A 20765-nucleotide genomic window follows, 5' to 3' on the forward strand; every position below is an offset into this window, starting at 1 on the left:
ATAAGTTTGGATTTTTGACATGTATGTAACAATAACAGTATGCACTTAGGGAGCATTTACAATTTCAAAATACTTTAATGTCTTTTATTCACATAACAGTTTTATGCTGTAGCAGCTATTGTTACCCTTGTTTTACACTTGAAAAGGAAAACACAAGAAGGTTAAGAGACTTGGCTTGCCTAATGACCATAGCTACAGGCACAGCTGAAAGGAGGATCTAGTCTTTCCTTAGCGTTAGCTCAAGACCCTTCTTTGAGCCTCTTCTTTCTTCTTTTAAAACTTCTTTTCTCAAGGCCAGTTGTTTAAGTAACAGCTGTCTTGATTAAAAATCTGCATTCATATGGTCAAATGTATATCTTTTCCGTAAGAGTATTTTGCAAATCTTATATTTCCCTCCAAAGACCTGAGTTCAGCAAGACTCTCTCTCCTCCTCAAAGCAGAACACACACACCTTGGGAATGGAAAGTTAACAGCCCAAATGTACCTTTCATGAACTTTCATTGTAGATGTAGCTAGAGAGGTGTGTGTGTGTGTGTGTGTGTGTGTGTGTGTGTGTGTGTGTGTGTGTGTGTTGCTTGTTTTTTGGCCTTGTTGTTGAGGTGTTTTGTTTTGTTTTATCTGCGGCATATTTGTTATATTGGAGGCAATTTATTCAATGACAATTGCAGACCATAAATAAAAGCTTGAATTTCGGATTTACTTGTAGTTTCACTGACCTTTACTTCACAGACCCAGCCAGTAGGTAAAGATTCATTTTGTGGTACAAAAGTAAAGAACTGCACCAACCCCACCCAGGTAATCACTGTGCGTTCAGATGGAACATAGTCCTGCAGTATAATTCTGTGGTTCTTCAATATTGGTTCATAGGACATGTGGATATTAAAATGCACTCAGCTGCCCTTTGAGTCAACCCATAGTTTCAGTATCTTTTACTTAAAGGATATTAGAGCCCAGGACATTGTGGTAGAATTGGGAATAATTCATATAAGCACAACAAACCACATGAATAAAGTAGTAGTAATGCACTAACAAAGACAATGTTGGGAGCATAACATTATTATTTTTAAAGATTGATGGCAAATTACAGTAAATGTTTCCTATAATGCTATATAGATGTTTCTCTAATACATGGTTTCAGGGGGCCCAGCTAGAGTGTTGCAGCTTGTTTTCAACTATATTAAATCACTTTATCAATATACTTCAGTTTTAACAAAAGCTTTTCTAAAGCATACTGGAGACCTGACTTCTAAAACAGATTTATGGAAAGGGTTCACTATGCTAAAAGGCAAACTTATTTACGGTATAAAAAATTCATGTTAAATGTTCTTGGTCATATATGTTTAATGTTTCCTTCTTGTTTCATTTTAATCCTCATTTTACTTTTTTTTTGTTTATTTAACTAAATAACAGCTTTCCTGTGGAATGTATCTACCTCGTGGTCCCTCTAGCCTAATAGTATACATCTGACAGGGGCGCTAAGTGGTATGCTATGGAATGGCATATTGATCCTCCTGGAATAGTCCTTCTAAAGCTAGGGGATCTTCCCAGAATATCTTTATACTGTCATAGTTTTTTAAATTTTTTTAAAATTTTATTTATTGGAGAGAGAGAGGCAGAGATAGCAAGAGAGAGCATGAGCAGGGAGGAGAGGGAGATGCAGGCTCCCCAATGAGCAGGGAGCCCAACATGGGGCTCGATCCCAAGACCCCAGGATCACAACCTGAGCCGAAGGTAGACGCTTAACTAACTGAGCCATCCAGGTGCCCCTACCATCATAGTTTTTTGAGAGAAACAGTGCATTGTAGAAATTTACCAGCCATGTGTGTTCCTAATTCTGCTGATCATCTGTTTATATCTTTCTGCCTATATTATTTTTGGAGGAAGTTCAAACATTTACTAGCTTTTGCATGAAGTCAAAGGTGATTCTAGTATGTAAAATTTGTTTTTGAAAACAAAATCTTAGAGTTCCTGGATTTAATGCACAAGTCTGCATTTCCCTTTGCATAAATTTGGCGATCCCGTAGATAATAATCACATACCCTTTCTTGGCCTTCACCTTTCTAATACCATGAGCCTTTGGTTTTACTTCTGAACTCTTCTTGTAACTGTATTTTCCCTTAGTCATTTTACTTGCCTTTTCCTGTGCCCATTATATATCCCACCAAAGGTATCTTGACCAGAACTGTACATAGATACCATATTCCCATTACCAGTGGCTCAGAGAGCAGGAAGAATAAAAGCAAAAAGTTAGACTGTAGGAGAAATGATTCTTGACTACCCCAACCTCTCCATGAAAATAATAGCAAGGGAAGAAAAATGAAATCTTCGTATTTGCAAGCATAGAAGTTCATGATTTTTAGTGCTATGTGAGTCAAGATGCTACTTTAACTGTACTAAGTACTATGGAACGCTCACAAATGAAGCAGAAGACAGCTTTTGCCCTTGAGAAGCATCCTGTTCAACAGGAGAGCTGGAGGAAACACACATACATGCACACACAATGCAAAATAACACGCAACCAACTGGTGTACAGAAACAGAAATAGGATGGTTAGGTTATTAAGGGGATTAAAAGACAAAAGATGAAAAGATGATTGTTTATCACAGAAGTAGTTTGAGCTGGGCCTTGAGAAACCAGAAAAATCAATCCAAGTTGACCTTAAAGAGCACATATTTAGGAGAATGGACTAATAGAGTAGTGGGGGGAAATGCAGATGGTAATAGCCTAAGTGGTAAATGGATAATGAAGCAATAGAGGCAGCAGATGGAGACAGCTTGGCAAGGAAAGGAAGGAGATAAATAGTATGATAACTAGATGAAAGGGCAGTTGGGTCATTTTAGTTTTTTAGGTTTTGTTTTTTTTTTTAAGAGAGACTTGTGCTTATTTGAAGACAAAGAATAAGAAACCAGTAGAAAGGGAGACATTGAGGATGCCAGTAAGAAAAGAGGGAGTGAAGGGACCAAAGTCCGGACAGGAGAAAAGATGAGGGAGGAGCTTCAGAGAGAAACTGGGACACGGAATTTTATGGCACACTGAGTATGAGAGAGGCATTTTGATATTACGGAAATGAGAGAGGTAGGAGTTCCAAAAGAGGACCCAGTAAGTGTTCCGTAGATGCTACTACCTATTCCAATTTCATATTACTATTGTTGTTATTATTGGTTTTTTAAAAGATTTTATTTATTTATTTGAGACAGAGAGAGAGTGTGAGCGAGAGAGAGCATGAGCGGGGGTGAGCAGCAGAGACAGAGGGAGAAGCAGACTCCTCGCTGAGCAGGGAACCCGATGTGGGGCTCAGTCCCAGGACCCTGGGATCGTGACCTGAGCCAAAGGCAGATGCTTCACCAACTGAGCCACCCAGGAGCCCCAGTATTATTATTACTATGTGTAGTGAGTCTTGCTTGTGAGAAGAAGTTTTAATTTGATATTATTGAAGATTTTCCAGGTTCCTTAAAGATAGAAATTGAAGGTGATAGCAAATACAACAACCCATGAGAACTGGTGCCTCTGCAGGCTGCTGCTTTTTCCTGGAACAAGAAGTGGTATAACCCCCTTATGACTCTCAACTATGGGGTAGGTGGGTCATAATGTAATTGCCTTTATTAAATGCCCAGTAAGTAGACATCAAGATTTTAGACAGCCATGACTGCCCTGTCCTCTGGGAACTTACATTCTAAGATACAAAAGGGGGTGCTGGATAAATTGAGCCATGACCAGCCCTCCTGCCACCATTCCAAAGTCCAGAAGGATGTGATGATGATAATCTACATATAACTAATGTCTAACATTTTATAAAAATATAGAAAATAAGGCACCCCTACTGTGTGCTACCAATTACATGTTCCAAAATACTGACCAGGAGACAGTTCAGCTTCTAGGTAGATGACCATCTAAAACCACTTGGAAACACATCAAAACTCTTATGACAGGTCATGATAGTTTGTGTGTGTGTGTGTGTGTGCAGGCTCTGCATGCCAATTTAGAGCTTAGAACCATATCTTTTGGAACAGCTTTGTTAATTTACATACTATATAATTCACCAATTTAAAGTGTACAATTTGGCAATTCTTGGCATATTCAGAGTTGTGTAGCCGTCATCACTATTTAATTCTAGAATATTTTCATTACACCGAAAAGAAACCTTATAGGCATTGGCAGTTACCCCATATCCCTACTTCTTCCCAGCCCCTGGCAACCACTAATCTATTTCCTGTCTTTATAGATTTGCCTATGTGTACATTTTATATAAATGGAATCATATAATGTGTATTCTTTTGTATCTGGCTTCTTTCAGTTAACATAATGTTTTCAGAGTTTGTCCATGTTGTGGCATGTATGGATACTTCATTCCTTTTTATGGTTGAATAATATTCCACTGTGTGAGTATACCATATTTTGTTTATCCACTCATCAATTGATGGACCTTTTGTGGATTTTCACTTTTTTTGGCTATTATAAATAATGCTGCTATAAGCATTCATGTACAAGTTTTTGTGAGAACACCTGTTTTCAGTTTTTTTGAGAGGCCAGGGGCAAAAGGGTGCCAATTTCTCCACATTTGTCAACACTTGTTATTGTCTATCATTCTTATTTTAGCTCTCCTGGCAGGTATGAAGTGGTATCTCATTGTGGTTTTAACTTGCATGTCCTTGATGACTAATGATGTTGAGCCTCTTTTCCTGTGTTATTGGCCATTTGTATTTCTTCTTTGGAGAAATGTCTATTCGGATCCTTTGCCCATTTTTCAATTGGTTTATTTGTATTTTTATTGGTGAGTTTGTAAGTCTTCTTAATGTATTCTAGATACAAGCTTCTTTTCCAATATATGATTTGCAAATATTTTCTCCCATTCTGTAGGCAGTCTCTTTACTTTCTTGATGGTGTCCTTTGAGGCACAAAAGTTTAATTTTGACAAAGTCAGATATATCTATTTTTTCTTTTGTTGTATGTGCTTTTGATATCATATCTAAGAAACTCTTGCCAAACTCCAGGTCACAAAGATTTATGCCTGTGTGTTCATCTGAGAATTTTATAGGTTTAGTTCTTAAATGTAGATATTTGGTCCATTTTGAGTTAATTTTTGTATATGGTATGAGGGATTGGTTCAACTTCGCTCTTTTGTTTGTGGGTATCTACTTGTCCACCACCACTAGTTGAATTTCTTTCCCTCATTGAATTGTCTTGGTGCCCTTGCTGAAATTTGGCTGACCACAAATGTGATGTTTTATTCCTTAACTCCCAATTCTACTCCATTGATCTATCTATGGTAATACCAGTACAATTACTGTAGCTTTGTAATAAGTTTTGAAATCAGGAAGTGTGAGGCCTCCAGTGTTTTCCATTTTTTTTTAAGACTGCTTTAGTTATTATGGATTCCTTGAATTTCCAGATGAATTTTAGCTCAGCTTGTGTATTTCTGGAAAATAGAAGTTAGAATTTTGATAGGGATTGCATTGAATCTGCAGATCAGTTTAGGAAGTATTGCCATTTTAATAATAGTAAATCTTGTAATCCGTGAATATGGACGTTTCCATTTATTTAGGCCTTCTTTAATTTCTTTCAGTGATGTTTTGTATTTCTCAGTGTACAAGTCTTGTAACTTTTTTAAAAAAGATTTATTTATTTTAGAGGGAGAGAAAGTGTGCAAGCCAGCATGAGCTGGAGGCAGGGAGGGGCAGAGGGAGAAGGAAAGAATCTTCAAGCAGACTCCCCACTGAACATGGAGCCCAATCTGGGGCTCCATCCCAGGACCCTGAGATCATGACCTGAGCTGAAACCAAAACTTGGACACTCACACAACTTACCACTCAGGCACCCTAACTTGCAGCTTTTTTTGTTAAATTTATCCCTAAGTTTTTTTATTCTTTTTGATGATATTATAAGTGGAAATCATTTCTTTAATTCCCTTTTTTGACTTTTCATTGCATGGTTCATATTTATTCATTAACCTTTGAATATGTTTGGTTTTTTTTTTTTTTTTGCTAGTGGCAATATTATATTCTTTTAAGGAAATCTTTCATACCATGTTGACCCATGACTCTGAGTCAATGTTTAAATATGCAAAAATGTGATGATAAATTTGAGTTTTATATCGATTCAAGTTTTCACCAAAGAAATTCAGAGACTGACTACTTCATGTACCATTGGTAATAATCCACAGACTGAGATTCTACAAACATAATTTGTGTTTTACTGTGTGAGATTGTATATCAAGTCAGGAGAGCCTGAAATTTGGAAACTAATGTTTGTGAATACTATTTAGTGGTCATTATAACACACCAGAAGAACTGTGAAATTTAAAAAAAAAATTTAGGAAAGTGGAAATCCTTATGACAGAACTTAAATACTTCTAAAAATCAGAGAACTGAGTCTTTTAAACAATAATATGTTCAACAAACAGATATACAGGGTCAAAATGCAATTCAAAATTAGTCTTTTAATTAATGGTGAGATTTTAACAAGACCATTTCACTTCTGTCTGAGACGTATATAATACTAGATGAGCTACTGTACTGGAATCTGAGGTGTTTCAGTGTCTGGACATAATTGTTTACACTTACACTTACACACACTAATGTATTTCTCAAGTGTAATATTTGCTAGTGGACTTTTCCACACAATCAGCTATCTATTATCAGTGTCAGGAAGGCAGGGGTATTTTATTTCTAAACATATTTTATTCACAGTTAATTCCCAAAGGTCTCTGTGTGGAGATGTTTCAGTTCTTCCTCCCACTAAACCTTGTACTGAAATGTCAAAGTAAATGATCAACATTCTTAAGAAAATCATCAAAATTACCATTTTATTAATTCATCCAAACAATATTTACCAAGTGCCTACTATGTACAAGGTTCATTCTTCCTTTTCTTTCTCCTGCATACTCCTGGGTTATAGAACTGAAATAAAAAGCATGTGTAATACACAATCTGGAAGATCTCTCCGTGAAGAACTGAGAGTTGAATACATATTTTTCTTCAACAGTTCATGTAAAGAAAATTATACATGGCTACTTAGATGGGAAGGGTAGGATAGGTTCTCACTGTCCCCTTTATATCTCTTGGCAGCTTTTGATCACAGGGATTAGGGGTTCATTTTACCTCCCCATTTTTTCCAAGCACTGATACTCTAAATTTCATAATGATCTGTTAACTGTGAAACAATCATTATGTTTGAAGGAACACAAGGAAGATGGTACTTAAGCCATGAGACACACACTAGGACTAATCCAGGTGAAAGACCACACCGAAGGTATTTGTTAATATCTTTTGAGGATTTTGAACGTGCTGTAGGATGATGTGAAGGGCAAAGTCATGTTTCTTTTTCATCCCTTTGGACAATCCCTTCAGTTAATAAAGCCGGTTATCTTCTTAGCTTAGATACATTTTATGGAACTTGCAAATCCCTTAAAAGACTGCTAAGACTGCTGTTACAGACAATACCACAGCCTTTAACCTGGTCATTGTTACACGAGGACCTGATATTAGAATCTTTTTAATGACTGCATGTCAGTATCTTCTACACATGTTTCACTGAGTTTTGTGCAGGATCATTAAATCCAGTCTAGCTACATTAGTAGAAAAAATAAATACATGTATATGTCCAGCCTAGAGTTACTTACCCCTGTCTTACAAGGACAATGTTGTTAATAATTATGGTCTTAGTATTCAGGTATGTGTCTGAGTCTAGAGATTATGAATCCTTGGTTTAGTCGATACAGCCACTGCGCACAGTGTCTGTCACCAACTCCAGGCCTCTGTATTTACCTTCCAGGTAGCTTGACCTTTTCCTTTTGAACTAAACAACCGTCAGTTAGCTTGCCATCCTTCCACACGGCCTATCTGCCATAGGTTTTTACCACTCAGCAGTTGATGCCTGTGTTGCAAGCCATAAAGAGAGTGTTTAGCTCAAACTAAATTGGGGGATATTGGTGGGACTGTGATAACAACAGTACTGCACAGTTTGATCGGATCCGGGGCTGTCTGCTCTTCCTCTTACATTTCTGCAAGGGAGTCTCCACTACTGGAGAACACACTCTTCCTGGACCTTCCAATAGGGCTGTAACGGTCTGAGTGATTAAATGACAATTAAACATTCATGTTACAGAATCCAGACCTTCGTGCTGTATTTGAGCCCTGCTGCTGACACTTTGCAAGTGAGGGCTCAGAGTCCATGTTAAGTTTGGACAAAATGATTCCACTTCCTTATCCTGGCGCAGAATGTCTTCCTGAAATCACATTCCGTATAGTTTTTCTTCAGGTCATTTTCTTCTCTTTAGTTTTCCCCTTTGAGCTACATTAAGAAAAAAATGAAATAGTAAATTAACTAAGAGCCACTACATTGTAACCCGTAACAAATTTTGAGAGAAGATAAAATGGAGCAGGGTATTTAGTGATGTAGATTGCTAGCAGGGAGACATCCCCCTTTCTGATGCACTCAGCACTAAAGGTTAGAGGCTGAGAAATTTTCCATCTGCAAGCTGTGAGAATTTCTCTTTAATACCAAATTGCAGCAACTCGCTTGCTAGGCTATTTTTATTTAAATTATAGTCCACATGTTCATTCATGTTGTCATGTCTCTTCATCTATCTTGTTTTAACTGTGATGCAGGCTCCCAGAGGGTAAGACCATCTTTTAAAATCTTTTTTCTAAATCACTTAGTATAGATGCTTCAGATATTTACTAATGCTAGTAACCAGGAAGCTCCAACAACACAACTTCACAAGGTTCTTTTGATTTAGTGAATAACATTTAAGTAGCCTCATTATGCAGTATATGATGCTATAAAGTGCAGAAGGAAGACATGGTGTAGCATTTGGTAAGGCTCGTATATAAAGGTTAATGTCCATCAGCCAGTTTTGCCCTGATTTTTTAAAATGACAGTGTCTGCATTCATTAAAGGCTGTTTGTAACCCCTTTAAAATAGTGTTTGTTGAACCTAATTTTAAATTATTTTCTATTTATAATAGTGTTTGAACAACCAAATGATGCATTTTAAGAAGTGATAAGAGCCCCTGATGAGGATGGCGATTGAACAAACTGAACATTAAGTTGAGAACGGAAGTATCCGCATAAACACGGTCTGTTAATTGTCCTCTCTTTGAAGACATCTGTCAGCTCTAGGACCCTAAGAGTTAAATGCATAATCAACCCTTTGGGGACAAGACCGTTCTGTCTCACATGGGAAAAAGTAACTTTCAGCAAAAAATAAGGTCCTCAGTTGGTCATTTATCATCTCAAAGGGCATATTTTATTATAAATGTCAATTCCACAAAATTATGTGTCCTGTAATACATAATTATGTTCAAAATTGCATTTGAAATCTATTATTAACAGTTAACAGTGAACATTCTTAAAATAGTTATTACTCTTAGCCTTAACACAAAAAGCAATAATGGAGGTATTTTAGGGAGTTAAAAGCTAGAAGGCATTGGCCTCTGAATAAAGCCACTGCAGGTGTGTTTCTTAATGGGCTGTTAATTTTATAGCAAGTGAACACAAAGGACAGAGACCATGTGTGTTTTTAAACTGTGTTTGGTGTGGAGAAAGAGTTGATGGCTGAAAAATATAAAGGCAGTATGAAATGAGACCAAATTGAATTTTCCCATTTGAAGTGTGATCCTTGTGGTTAAAACCAAGGCAAAATGATTCTCGCCCCTCCTCTTCTATCCCTTCCCTCCCCGCCACCACTTAAGAGAATTCCACAGAAACATATAATAAACTAGCACATCAGAAATAATTAGAAAATATGGTGATAAATAATAAAGATGTGCTTGTCCAAACTCGACATCCTCTCACACTAACCAGCTCCTTCCAAGTTTCTTGTTTTTGCTACTGGTATTGTCTGAGTCACCCAAACTCAACGAACATGGGGCCAGTTTTGACCCTTCTTTAGCCTCCATACCTAGCATCCCAGTGTCCTAAAAACCTTGCTTTTCAATACGTAGGCTGTGGACCATGCAACATGGGCATTACTTGGGAACTTGTGAGAAATATCCGACCTCAGACCTACTGAATCATAATTTGCATGTTAGCAAGACGTCCTTCCTTAAGCACATTCAAGTTTGAGAAGCACTGCACTAGAATCTTCCTTTACATTGTCTTCTTTCTTCTTTTTTTTTCTTCCTGAGAAAATAACTTATTATTATAAATCAGTCTCTTTGTATTTTAAATATATCTTTTGTAAAATATATGTCTTCAGATTTTACTTTTTAATTCAGTGATGACTCTTGCCTTTTAACATAAACATTTAGTTCATTGCTCTTTATTTTATTATAATTTATCTTCCATCTTCTTCACGTTTTCTAATTGATCCATCCAGCCTGTGCCTTCCCTTTCTTGCTTTAGTTTAGATAAATTATTTTTATCTCAGTATTATTTTCTCTATGCTAGCTTGAAAAATAGATTTTTATTTTTTAGTATTTATGCTTGAAAGTACGGGATTTTTAAAATTTATAATAATCTGAAGTTCATTGATATTTGTATCATTCTTTAGGATAACCCAGTTTTATACTTCCTCAATAATATGTGATTTTTTTTAACTTTATTGAGAAAAAATTGACAAGTACAATTGTATATATTTAAAGTATACAACGTGCTGATTTCATATACCTATACAATGTAGAAATGATTAAAAAGGTCAAGATAATTAACACATCCATCACCTCACATAGTTAACATTTTCGTATGGTAAGAATGCTTAAGATCTACTCTCAACAACATTCAAGTATATAATACTGTATTATTAACTATAGTCACCTTGCTCTACATTAGATTGTCAGAGCTCCGCTTATAACTAAAAATTTGTACCCTTTGACCTACATCACCTCATTTCCCCCTCCCTCCAGCCCTGGCAGCCAATCTAGTTTCTGTTTCCATGAAATTGGCTTTTATTCTTTTATGGATTCCACACATAAGCGATATCATGCAGCATTTGTCTTTCTCTCTCTGGCTTAGTTTACTTAGCATAGTGCCCTCCAGATTCATCCATGTTGTTGCAAATGGCAGAATTTCCTTTTTTTTAGCAGCTGAATAATATTTCATTGCCTGTGTGTGTACATATATATACACACAATGGAGTATTTTATATATATGTATTGTATATTGTGTGTATATATATAATATACACATCACATTCTCTTTATCCACTCTTCCATTAAAGGATATTTAGGTTCTTTCCATATCTTGGCTATTGTGAGTATTGCTGCAGTGAATGTGGTGTGGATATCCCTTCAGGATTTTGATTTCAGTTCCTTTGGATATATACCCAGAGTGGGATTGCTGGATCATATGGTAGTTCTATTTTTTGAGGACCCACCATACTGTTTTCCAAAACAACTGTACCATTTTGCATACCCAACAGTGTGTAAGGGCATATTAGTTCCCTTTTCTCCACATCCTTACAACATTTGTTATTTCTTATCTTTTTGATAATAGCCAACCTAACAGGGTATGAGGTGATAGCTCATTATGGGTTTGATTTGCATTTCCCCCAGTGATTAGAGATGTTGAGCACCTTTTCATATACCTATTGGCCATTAGTATGTCTTTTTTGAAAAAATGTTCAAGTCCTTTGCCCATTTTTAAATTGGACTATTTGCTTTTTTACTATTGAGTTGTATGAATTCTTTATATATTCTGGATATTCAATCCTTATCAGGTATATGGTTTGCAAATAATTTTCTCCCATTCTGTAGGTTGCCTTTTCAATTTATTGATTGTTTCTTTTGCTGTGCAGAGCCCTCTAGTTTGATGTAGTCCCACTTGTTTATTTTACAGTTGACTGGAATGGACTTATCCCATGTGAACTGTTGAGCCCACTGTAAATTTAGATCTTTATGTCATTACACCTGAATTATTGCTCCATAATTCTCTATCATCTCTGTTTCCCTGCTCTAAATCATTCTACCTTCCACCTCAAGATTAGTCTTTCTAATGTATCCAAATATTTCCCCTCTTCTTAAAAACCTTTAATGGCTTTCCATCCTTGATAAACCCTCAGGACTGGCACTCTAGGCCCTATGATGCCATCCTTTCCCTCTAGCCCTATCTCCAACTGCTCCTCTCTGTAGGCACATACTCTACACCATAGCTTTAGAAGTTTCTCTCCTCTTTGTTTTGGTACAGAGTTCCTTCCCTGTGGAACATTCTCAACAGCTCTGTTGAAATCTTCTCCCCCCTTTAAGGCCCCTCTTCAGTACTACTTCCCATAAATACGCTTTTCTCGTTCATTCACTCATTGAATAAATATGTATGGAGCATAGACTGTTTGCTTACATTCTTCTAGTTACTGGGTATAAAGCAAGGAACAAAACAGCCACAGCTTCATGGAGCTTATATTCTACTGGGAGAAAATAGGCAATAGACAAGTAAAACATGTGGTTCCTTAGGGGGTGATAAGTACTAAGAAGAAAAATAAAGGATGTTAAAAGGCATAGAGACAGCTAAGAATGAGGAGTATCCTCCAACCAAATGCCCTTTACTCCTTTGAATACCCAGAGCACTTATTTTCCTTTACAACATGGTTACTTGTACATGTATCCTGTTTCCTCTCATGTATTCAAAGCTCCTTGAGCGCAAGAACTGCATCTTGTTCATCGCTGTATCTCCTGTAGCTACCCAGACCACGCTCACTAAATAGTGGTTAAAATGAATCAAATGATGGAAATAAATGCAATAGTAGTTCAAGACAAGGAAGAGACTGGTACAGTGGTTGGTTGGGGAAGTATCCTTGGAAGATATTTGATTTGGGTAAAGCCTTGAAATACAGGTAGGGTAGGGAGGAAAAAAGAGCTTAGGAAGTCATTTTGATGTATTTGTGCTGAAAAACTAAAAACCACTGCTTTATACATTAAGATTAATATCATGTGCAATTTTCTTTACCTTTAAAACCAGTGTTTCAGAAGGGACGGGCGATAGACACTGGAGAAGTTGACATTGGTGCACAGGTCATGCAGACCATTCCGCCCGGCTTATTCTGGCGTTTCCAGATTACTATCCACCATCCTATATACCTGAAATTCAATATTTCTTTAGCCAAGGACTCTCTGCTGGGAATTTATGGCAGAAGAAACATTCCACCTACACACACGCAGGTATTTAATGTTATAGGTATTTCTTGACCCTTTTAGAGGGCGGTGGGATGAATAGTTCAGGGTTTGTGACTTGCAAGGTATGTGGGGGTCAAATGTAAAGGCAGACGATGTTTGTAATGGGCAAATATCCAAAATAATTACACTCAAATGAATGAAAAGGAAATGACATTGAGAAATAAGCAATAACATTTAGCAGAACAAATTCAGAAAAGAAAGTTTAGGAAAATACTCTTGAAACTTGAATTCTGTTTCCTGGAACAGGATTATTGTGTGCTTTCCCCACCCCCTCATCTTACTTAGCTTTTGGGCCCACACCCCGCCTTAGCTGGCTCCATATGGCCTTGACCCCTTGTCCCACTGAAGAATGCAAAGCAATAAAGGAAATTAGTCCAAAAGAGAGGTTTTATCTTATAGGTAGAAAATTTTTCTTGTTATTGTTAATAATAACTTAAATATGTAAAACCTCTATGGTTTACAAAGCCCTTCTATAAATATTAGCCACCTGACTTGTCTCATTTTTTTTCCTTATCTCTTCCTTGCATGAACCGATTTGGGGTCCTCTTCCATCTAAGAAGTAGTAGCATAAGGAATCATAACCATCAGGGGATTGCTTTTTTTTCAACAGATATGACTGTAATCCAAACCTTACCTTCTGGATGGGAATTCAAATGTGACTCTTAAAAAAAATGTCCAAGGAAATGTGTGCTATGTGCTTGTCCACCGATTAAGGGAAAAGAGGGGGTTCTTTGAATATTTAAATATGCTACCACAAAGGTAGTAAATTATGATGAACGTTCTCAAATTTTTGACTGTTTACTTGTTTTAAAAACTGTAAAACTCTTGAATTTGTAGAGAAGATCATGGTCACATTTTTGAGGGGAATGTGTGGTTCCAAATATCTTTTATCTGATACTTTAGTAAAATATCAAGATTCTCTTGCCTAATACTAAATAAGATTTTTTTCCTATTTCTTGATTTACTTCTTTTTAGACAATTATTTTTAATATTCCAAAACTGAAAGGTTTATGGCATTTATAAATATAGTGGGGTTTTTTTTTTCAGAATCAGTAATATACTTTTGTTTTTAAGTATACTTAAGAAGGAATAACTTCTTCTTTCACTTTGCCTCCCTCAGAGAAGTATGAAGTATGAAATAGGGCAATTGAAGTTAAAGTTGTTCGTTAGTCTAGAAGTAAAAGTAGTGGCTCATATTTGTGTGTGTATTTGTTCCAGTTTGATTTTGTAAAATTGATGGATGGAAAACAACTGGTCAAGCAGGACTCTAAGGGCTCTGATGATACCCAACACTCCCCTCGGAACCTGATCTTAACCTCACTGCAGGAGACCGGTTTCATAGAGTATATGGACCAAGGACCTTGGTATCTGGCATTTTACAATGATGGAAAAAAGATGGAGCAAGTATTCGTGTTAACCACAGCAATCGGTAAGCTGCCTTGACAATTATTTTGAATTAACAGCAGAGTTCTAGAAAGAGATCAGTGGTTAAAGTGATACAGATGTTGTTTAAACTCATTGCTCGTTCTGCCTTAAAGTCCTTATTCAAGATAGGTCACTATGAGAAAGGCTTATATTGTTATCATTAATGTTGTTTAAATGCTGATTAAGATTTTTTTAATGCTCCATTATTTGCTGCTATTGTAGGATAGTTGCCATGTACCTTTTTTTGTTTTCAAAAGGAATAATCACCTGGATAATCATATTACCAGGGCTGCATTGATGAACAACTTCAAGGAAGTAGGGAGTAAGCAAGAGAATCTCTGTTAATTTAAAAGCTATTAGAAAAGAAAAGGCAGTGTAAGACTGTTGAATCACAGACCTGTTCCTCTGAAACAAATAATACACTATATGTTAAAAAAAAAAAAAAGAAGATAGTAGGAAGGGAAAAATGAAGGGAGGAGAAATCAGAGGGGGAGACGAACCATGAGAGACTGGACTCTGAGAAACAAACTGAGGGTTCTAGAGGGGAGGGGGTGGGGGGATGGGTTAGCCTGGTGATGGGTATTAAAGAGGGCATGTATTGAATGGAGCACTGGGTGTTATATGCAAACAATGAATCATGGAACACTGCATCAAAAACTAACGATGTAATGTATGGTGATTAACATAACATAATAAAAAAAAGGAAAAGAAAAGGCAGATAAATGCCTCTTGAAGTGGAAAAACTAGCATCAGTCCAGTTCTTCTTTAGCACAGCTGGTTCTAGAACCGTTGTGCCTTCAAAATACAACCTAAGAGTATTTAGAGAAGAGTCTTAGGGACAATAACTTGGGTCACTCAGAGCCCTTTCTTGTAGAATTTTTAGCCCTGAGGGGAAACCTTTCATAGATACAGTATTTTATTGTGTGAATTTTCCTAAAACACATGTCTTTTAAAAGAAGGGAAAATATTTTACAGCTGTCAGTTTTCTATACAACTTTCACCACTTTATCCTTTAGCTAACCTGTTCAACCATATGTTTGGAAAGATGTGTTGACTGTTAATAGATATACCATCTGCTCTTTGTAACAATCATGTTCTATTTTTACTTGATGCTGAAGACCTTGAGTCAGTAGAAAATGGTATTCCAGCCATAAGAGTATCAAAAACTTTCCTCTAAAGTAATCAGAAAGGCTATAAAAATGCACTGATGATTTTTTCCCCTGGAGAAAAACTCCACTGATTTTACATCCTCAAAAGACAACATTATTTGTTAAATTAGAAAAAAAGTATTTTAAGTCATGACACTATTTTGCAACGTTCACAGACTCAATGGAGCAGATTTAATAGATCTAGCTTTCATGATATTTTTCTGTCAAGGCCCAGTTTTGATAATGCAGATGCCAATGAGTTATGAGAGGTTGAGTTTCTCCTCAGACATCAAGCAGTTAGAAGATCTAAAATATTTGTGAAGATGTTCTCCCTTCCTGTTATCCTTACCACTAAGTTCAAGTTAAAACACTAACCCAACTATTAACCTTTCAAAAATCAATAGACCCAGAAACATGCTTGAAGTTTTTTTTTCCCTCCCTTACTTCCTCCCAAAAAGAAGCTAACCTTTGAGATAGAATTCTTATTATCCAGATACCAAGCTGTCAGTATCATATGCAACAAAGTATTTGCTTTTTCCTTATGCTAGTCAGGTTTTTTTTAACTTCTCCTGAAGCAACAGAAACACTTCTCCTGCAATTCCACTTAAAGAGAATCCAAGTAAATTTCTGGAAAAAAAAAATCAAAGGTATTAAGTTATTTACTCTAAATTCTCCCCATTAATTTTTTTATGTTTTTTTATAATTTATCCTAATTATAGTAAAAAGAGGCTAATATATTTGATTAAGCAATTTAAGCTTAGTATGAATTTAACTATGCTAAAATGCTGTTCATTCTCTTTAATGATAATGTTAGAATCAGTTGATTGATCTTAACTATATTTGGTCTGCTACTAATAAGGGTCAAGATAGTATTAACAACCAACATTTATTGAATGACTAATATATGTTAGCCGCTAGCCTATGTTAATATATATTATTTTCCAGTAGTATAGACAGAGTTGCCAATATCCCCTAATCTCAACCAACCTGCTCTGTAACATGACAATATATACCATTTATGGAGTGCCATTCTGCCCCCAAGCATGGTACCAGACACTTTACATTCAGTTATCTTGTTTGATTCTCATCACAACCCTGATAGCATAGGTGTAGTGATATTTATGTAATAAATAAGGAAATGGAGGCTTGGAATGAGTAAATAATCTGATAGACTCTCACAGCCAGCAAGTGGCAAAATTGAGATTTGAGACACCCAGTATGTCTGATTTCAAAGCCCATGCCCTTTATACCAAAATTATTCCATCAGACTATTCATTACCTTTAGTTCCTCCCATAACAAAACCTGCCAGAAACAAAACCCCTCATCAGTGCAGATGCAGATACCAAGGGGCTTTAGACTCTGGAAGAACAGAGTTTTATGCATAGAACTTTAAAATCCTTCACAAGTCTAATGAACTATGGTCAAGGAAGTGATTCTGAAGTAAGATTAAAAAGACAGAAGGCAAAATTTCACGGAGGCCAATGTAAATAGAAAAACACATTCTTTTTCACCTCTGGTTACTGACGTGCTCCTGCTATAACCATCCTCCTCCCAGTGTATCTGGTGGAGGTGGCAGCTTCCAGAACCTCCCTATATTGCCTTCTCTTCTCGCTTGTATTGCTGGTGTTAAGCTCCGTGCAGCAGTGTGGGCCCAGGGACAGATCTTAGATAAGTCAATAAGATGGAGGGATTTTTATTTATTTTGATAGTGAACTTTATTAAACATTTTTTCTACAATAGCTACATTTCCACAGGGCTGCTTCCATAAAGTTGTCAATAGGAGCTGGTGTGAAATTAAATTCAACTATATTTACCTTCGGAAGCGTCCTCTAGGGCCTCCTATTAACCATCCAGGGCAGGGGAAATCCAAATGTAGATCTAAAAAGTGCCACTATTGCTTGGTACAAGAAAGATGGATTAAGTAGAAAATAGAGAAATGGTTGTTCCATCTTTGAATGAAAAAAACCTCTTTGTGCCTTTTTATAATGACCATTTAAATAAATTAATGATTTTATGAAAATAACTAATGTTTTAATAAGTTAAAAATGGGTAGCTCTTTGTCAAATGCTCCATTCCTGCCAGATCAATTGTAGTTCAGCAAATGCCACATATAAATTTCTTTTCCAGTTCAGTTTTCAAACACAAGGATCAAAGAACAGATTATCATAAACCTGCAAAGAGCCATCTGATGTATTCACACGGGGGGGGGGGGTGGGGGGCGGGGGGGAGAAGAAAAATCTCCTCTGCGTGATAATAGGGTGGCTCTCCACACAGCCACTGGATTCATTCTCAGCTTTCTAAGCATTCCCCAAATAAACTAGATACCACCTTCTTCCTCTTGCTTTTATTCTACCCAAGGTGGAACTCCAAGTCTAGATCAGAAGTTGTCTAACTATGGAAGTACTATCTGAAGTGTTGGTTCACGATGCTTTAAGGCGGTGAGCATCTGCAGGGTCACCTGAGGTTTTTGTTAGAATGTGGATCACTAGGCTGCATCCTTCAGATGCAGTAGATCTGGAATGAAGCCTAGGCATCTGCATTTTAAGTGCCTCCGGTGATCCTCCTGATACTGGTGGTCAAAAGGCCACAATTGAGAAATGCTATTTCCCGACCCTCATTATAAATTCCCATAGTTGAGTAGAAGATGCCAAGACCACTTCCTAGAATATCTCCTTCTAATTGGAAATAGCTTATGCAAGTGAAACTAGACCAAGTAGATAATTTGGATTGAAAAGGAAAAACTGGTACATATGAGAAGTATGAGTTTAATGGGCCAGAGCATAAAACTCTGAATCCAAGAATGCTAAGTATGGAAAATTTCCAGAAGGAGTAATGAGAAGATGATTTAAAAAAGAAAACTGAAAGAAGAAAGCACACATACCATAATAGTTCATGGACTTGGAATTTGATTTTATTATACTCAATACAATTTTAAACTAGAAATAATTTTTGTCATTGTCAGAGCCTGACTTTTGTATAACTTCATACCTTTTCAGCCAAGTTACTTACCACAAGACTTATCAAAGTTCTGTCTCACTGCACATCTTTGTGTCACCAGAACTACCTGTGGGCACCTTCAAAGCCTTCTCGATTCCCCTGAAACCTATTCTTCTCTAAGAATGGATTGAAGGGAAATTAGTGGCAGAGAACTGATAAGCATTTACAGTCAAGAAAGCATTTCTCAACAAAATACTGAGGTTCTAATGCTTTTAGTGGTGTTGAATTTAATATGAACACTTACTTTAAAAGCCTTCCATTGTCACTTATTAATGAAAATGAAATACTGATTATCATATTTAAGCTGTCAAGATGGTAGATTAAACATTTTAAGATGCTAGAGAAGAAATTTTTTATTTGTTACAACCTAAATTTGAAAAATAAACAGTAGACTGAGTCTTTTGGGTTGCAATTTTAAGCCCATTTTGCTTTTGATAAATGTCCTATAATCCTAGGACATTTTTAGCTTTGCCGTGAATGTCTCCTAAGAATACAAGTCATCCAGACCCTTTATGCACTTTAGAGATGAGGTTGGTTTTTAGTTTCACTCCTGAATAGCCAATTCAGCCATTCCAGGGCCCTTTTAATAATTTGGTACTGCATGTGACATCTTACAAAAATCTCTGGCATCTGATTTTAAATAGTAAGTGCTCCAAGACAGCACAGGGCAAGATTGTTACAAGCCCAGAGTTCTTACAATTTAAAAAAAATTAAGGACACTACAGCCTGGAAGTTTGCTTATTTTTTTCCTTTTTCTCTCTATTCCTAGAAATAATGGATGACTGTTCAACCAATTGCAATGGAAATGGAGAGTGTATCTCGGGCCATTGTCATTGTTTTCCAGGATTCCTTGGGCCTGACTGTGCGAGAGGTAATGTTGCTCTGTTATTCCAGTTGGCTTAGGGAAATACATGTTATTTGAGAACTCAGGATCAGTAGCAATAGGAGGAGGAGGAGAAGGGGCAGTAGTAGCGAGGACAAGAGCAGCAGTATCCACCCCATCGCCACCACCACCACAACCAAAGTTGAGCACTTACCCTGCCAGACAGTGTTCTAAACACTCTGTTACCTCTTCGGATTCATACTTCCTGCGATAGCCCAGTGAGGTAGAGCTACTGTTATCCCAGTTTATTGGGCAAAGAAGCATCCTCGAAGAGGTGAACTAGTCAGGGTTACCTGACAGGTAGAATTTGTACCTAGTCGTCTGTAACTGCTTATACACACACCCATGTAAACTCAAAGGGACAGGCAGTCTCCGAACCAGTAAGTAGGCTTTAAAATTAAATACTGGCAAGTCAGAAGTTGAACTTGGCAAACTTCACTGTTTTCTAGACTTGCCCATAGTTTAATTCTTAAAAAGCTTTAGGTAAAGTCACACCGTGTTTCCCCATAGGCTTACTGTTATTACCGTAGAGATGCTTTCTGCTCTTTTTTGGTATATTCTCACAGTTCTCAGTCTGCTAATGCTTTAATCTCAGGTTTCCCAAGCACTCAGTTTCTTTAGATTAAATTCTGCTCAGCTGAGAATTCTATAGCACTTGCTGCTTCCCAGGAGCATGACAGATTTTGCAAATATGGGAATTAGGAATAAAGATGATGGCTGGTATTAAAAATTGAATAAGACAAAAGATGCAGGCCCTGCCCTCAAGGAGCCCATAGTTTTAATAGGGAGCCAACAATGACAAAGCAGAGTAAGTATTCTAATAAAGGTCTGCACGCGGTGGCATGGGAGTAAACATCTGTCCAGCATAAATCTATTTAAATGTACGACTTTTTAAAGATAGCATTTTATAATATGAATAACTCCCCTATTTATCAGTTTTTACATTTTTCTGGTTTTCTTTCTCAAAGTAGCATACATCTGTTTGAGGAAGAAAAGCCATTAGAGAAAAAAACCTAGCTTGAAATGATGATAATAATAATAATAATAATAGTTGTTTAAAAGTATGGTGGGATCAAAAGCAAATACTTGGCATAAATTTATATTTTTATCACTTATGCTTACTCCACTCCCATAAAAGGAAAATTCTATTTGTAATCACAAACAAGTACCTATTTAATAAAGGCTAAGACAGAAATAGTACAAATT

General features: G+C 36.7%; 1 protein-coding gene across 4 annotated transcripts in view; it reads left to right on the forward strand.

The window, feature by feature from the left end:
- The window catches only part of TENM1 (teneurin transmembrane protein 1), a 541361-nt gene that overhangs the window by 274934 nt on the left and 245662 nt on the right, over positions 1–20765 (forward strand). For all 4 annotated transcript variants that reach the window (XM_028122679.1, XM_028122680.1, XM_028122681.1 and 1 more), the window contains 3 exons: positions 12891–13090; positions 14324–14534; positions 19446–19547. In XM_028122679.1, the coding sequence (XP_027978480.1) occupies positions 12891–13090; positions 14324–14534; positions 19446–19547 (513 nt within the window). The remainder of the gene's footprint in view (positions 1–12890; positions 13091–14323; positions 14535–19445; positions 19548–20765) is intronic.

The sequence above is a fragment of the Eumetopias jubatus genome, unplaced genomic scaffold (assembly GCF_037043125.1).
Source record: "Eumetopias jubatus isolate StellerSeaLion01/CBP00866 unplaced genomic scaffold, mEumJub1_p1.0 scaffold_11, whole genome shotgun sequence".
NCBI classification, from domain to species: Eukaryota; Metazoa; Chordata; class Mammalia; order Carnivora; family Otariidae; genus Eumetopias; species Eumetopias jubatus.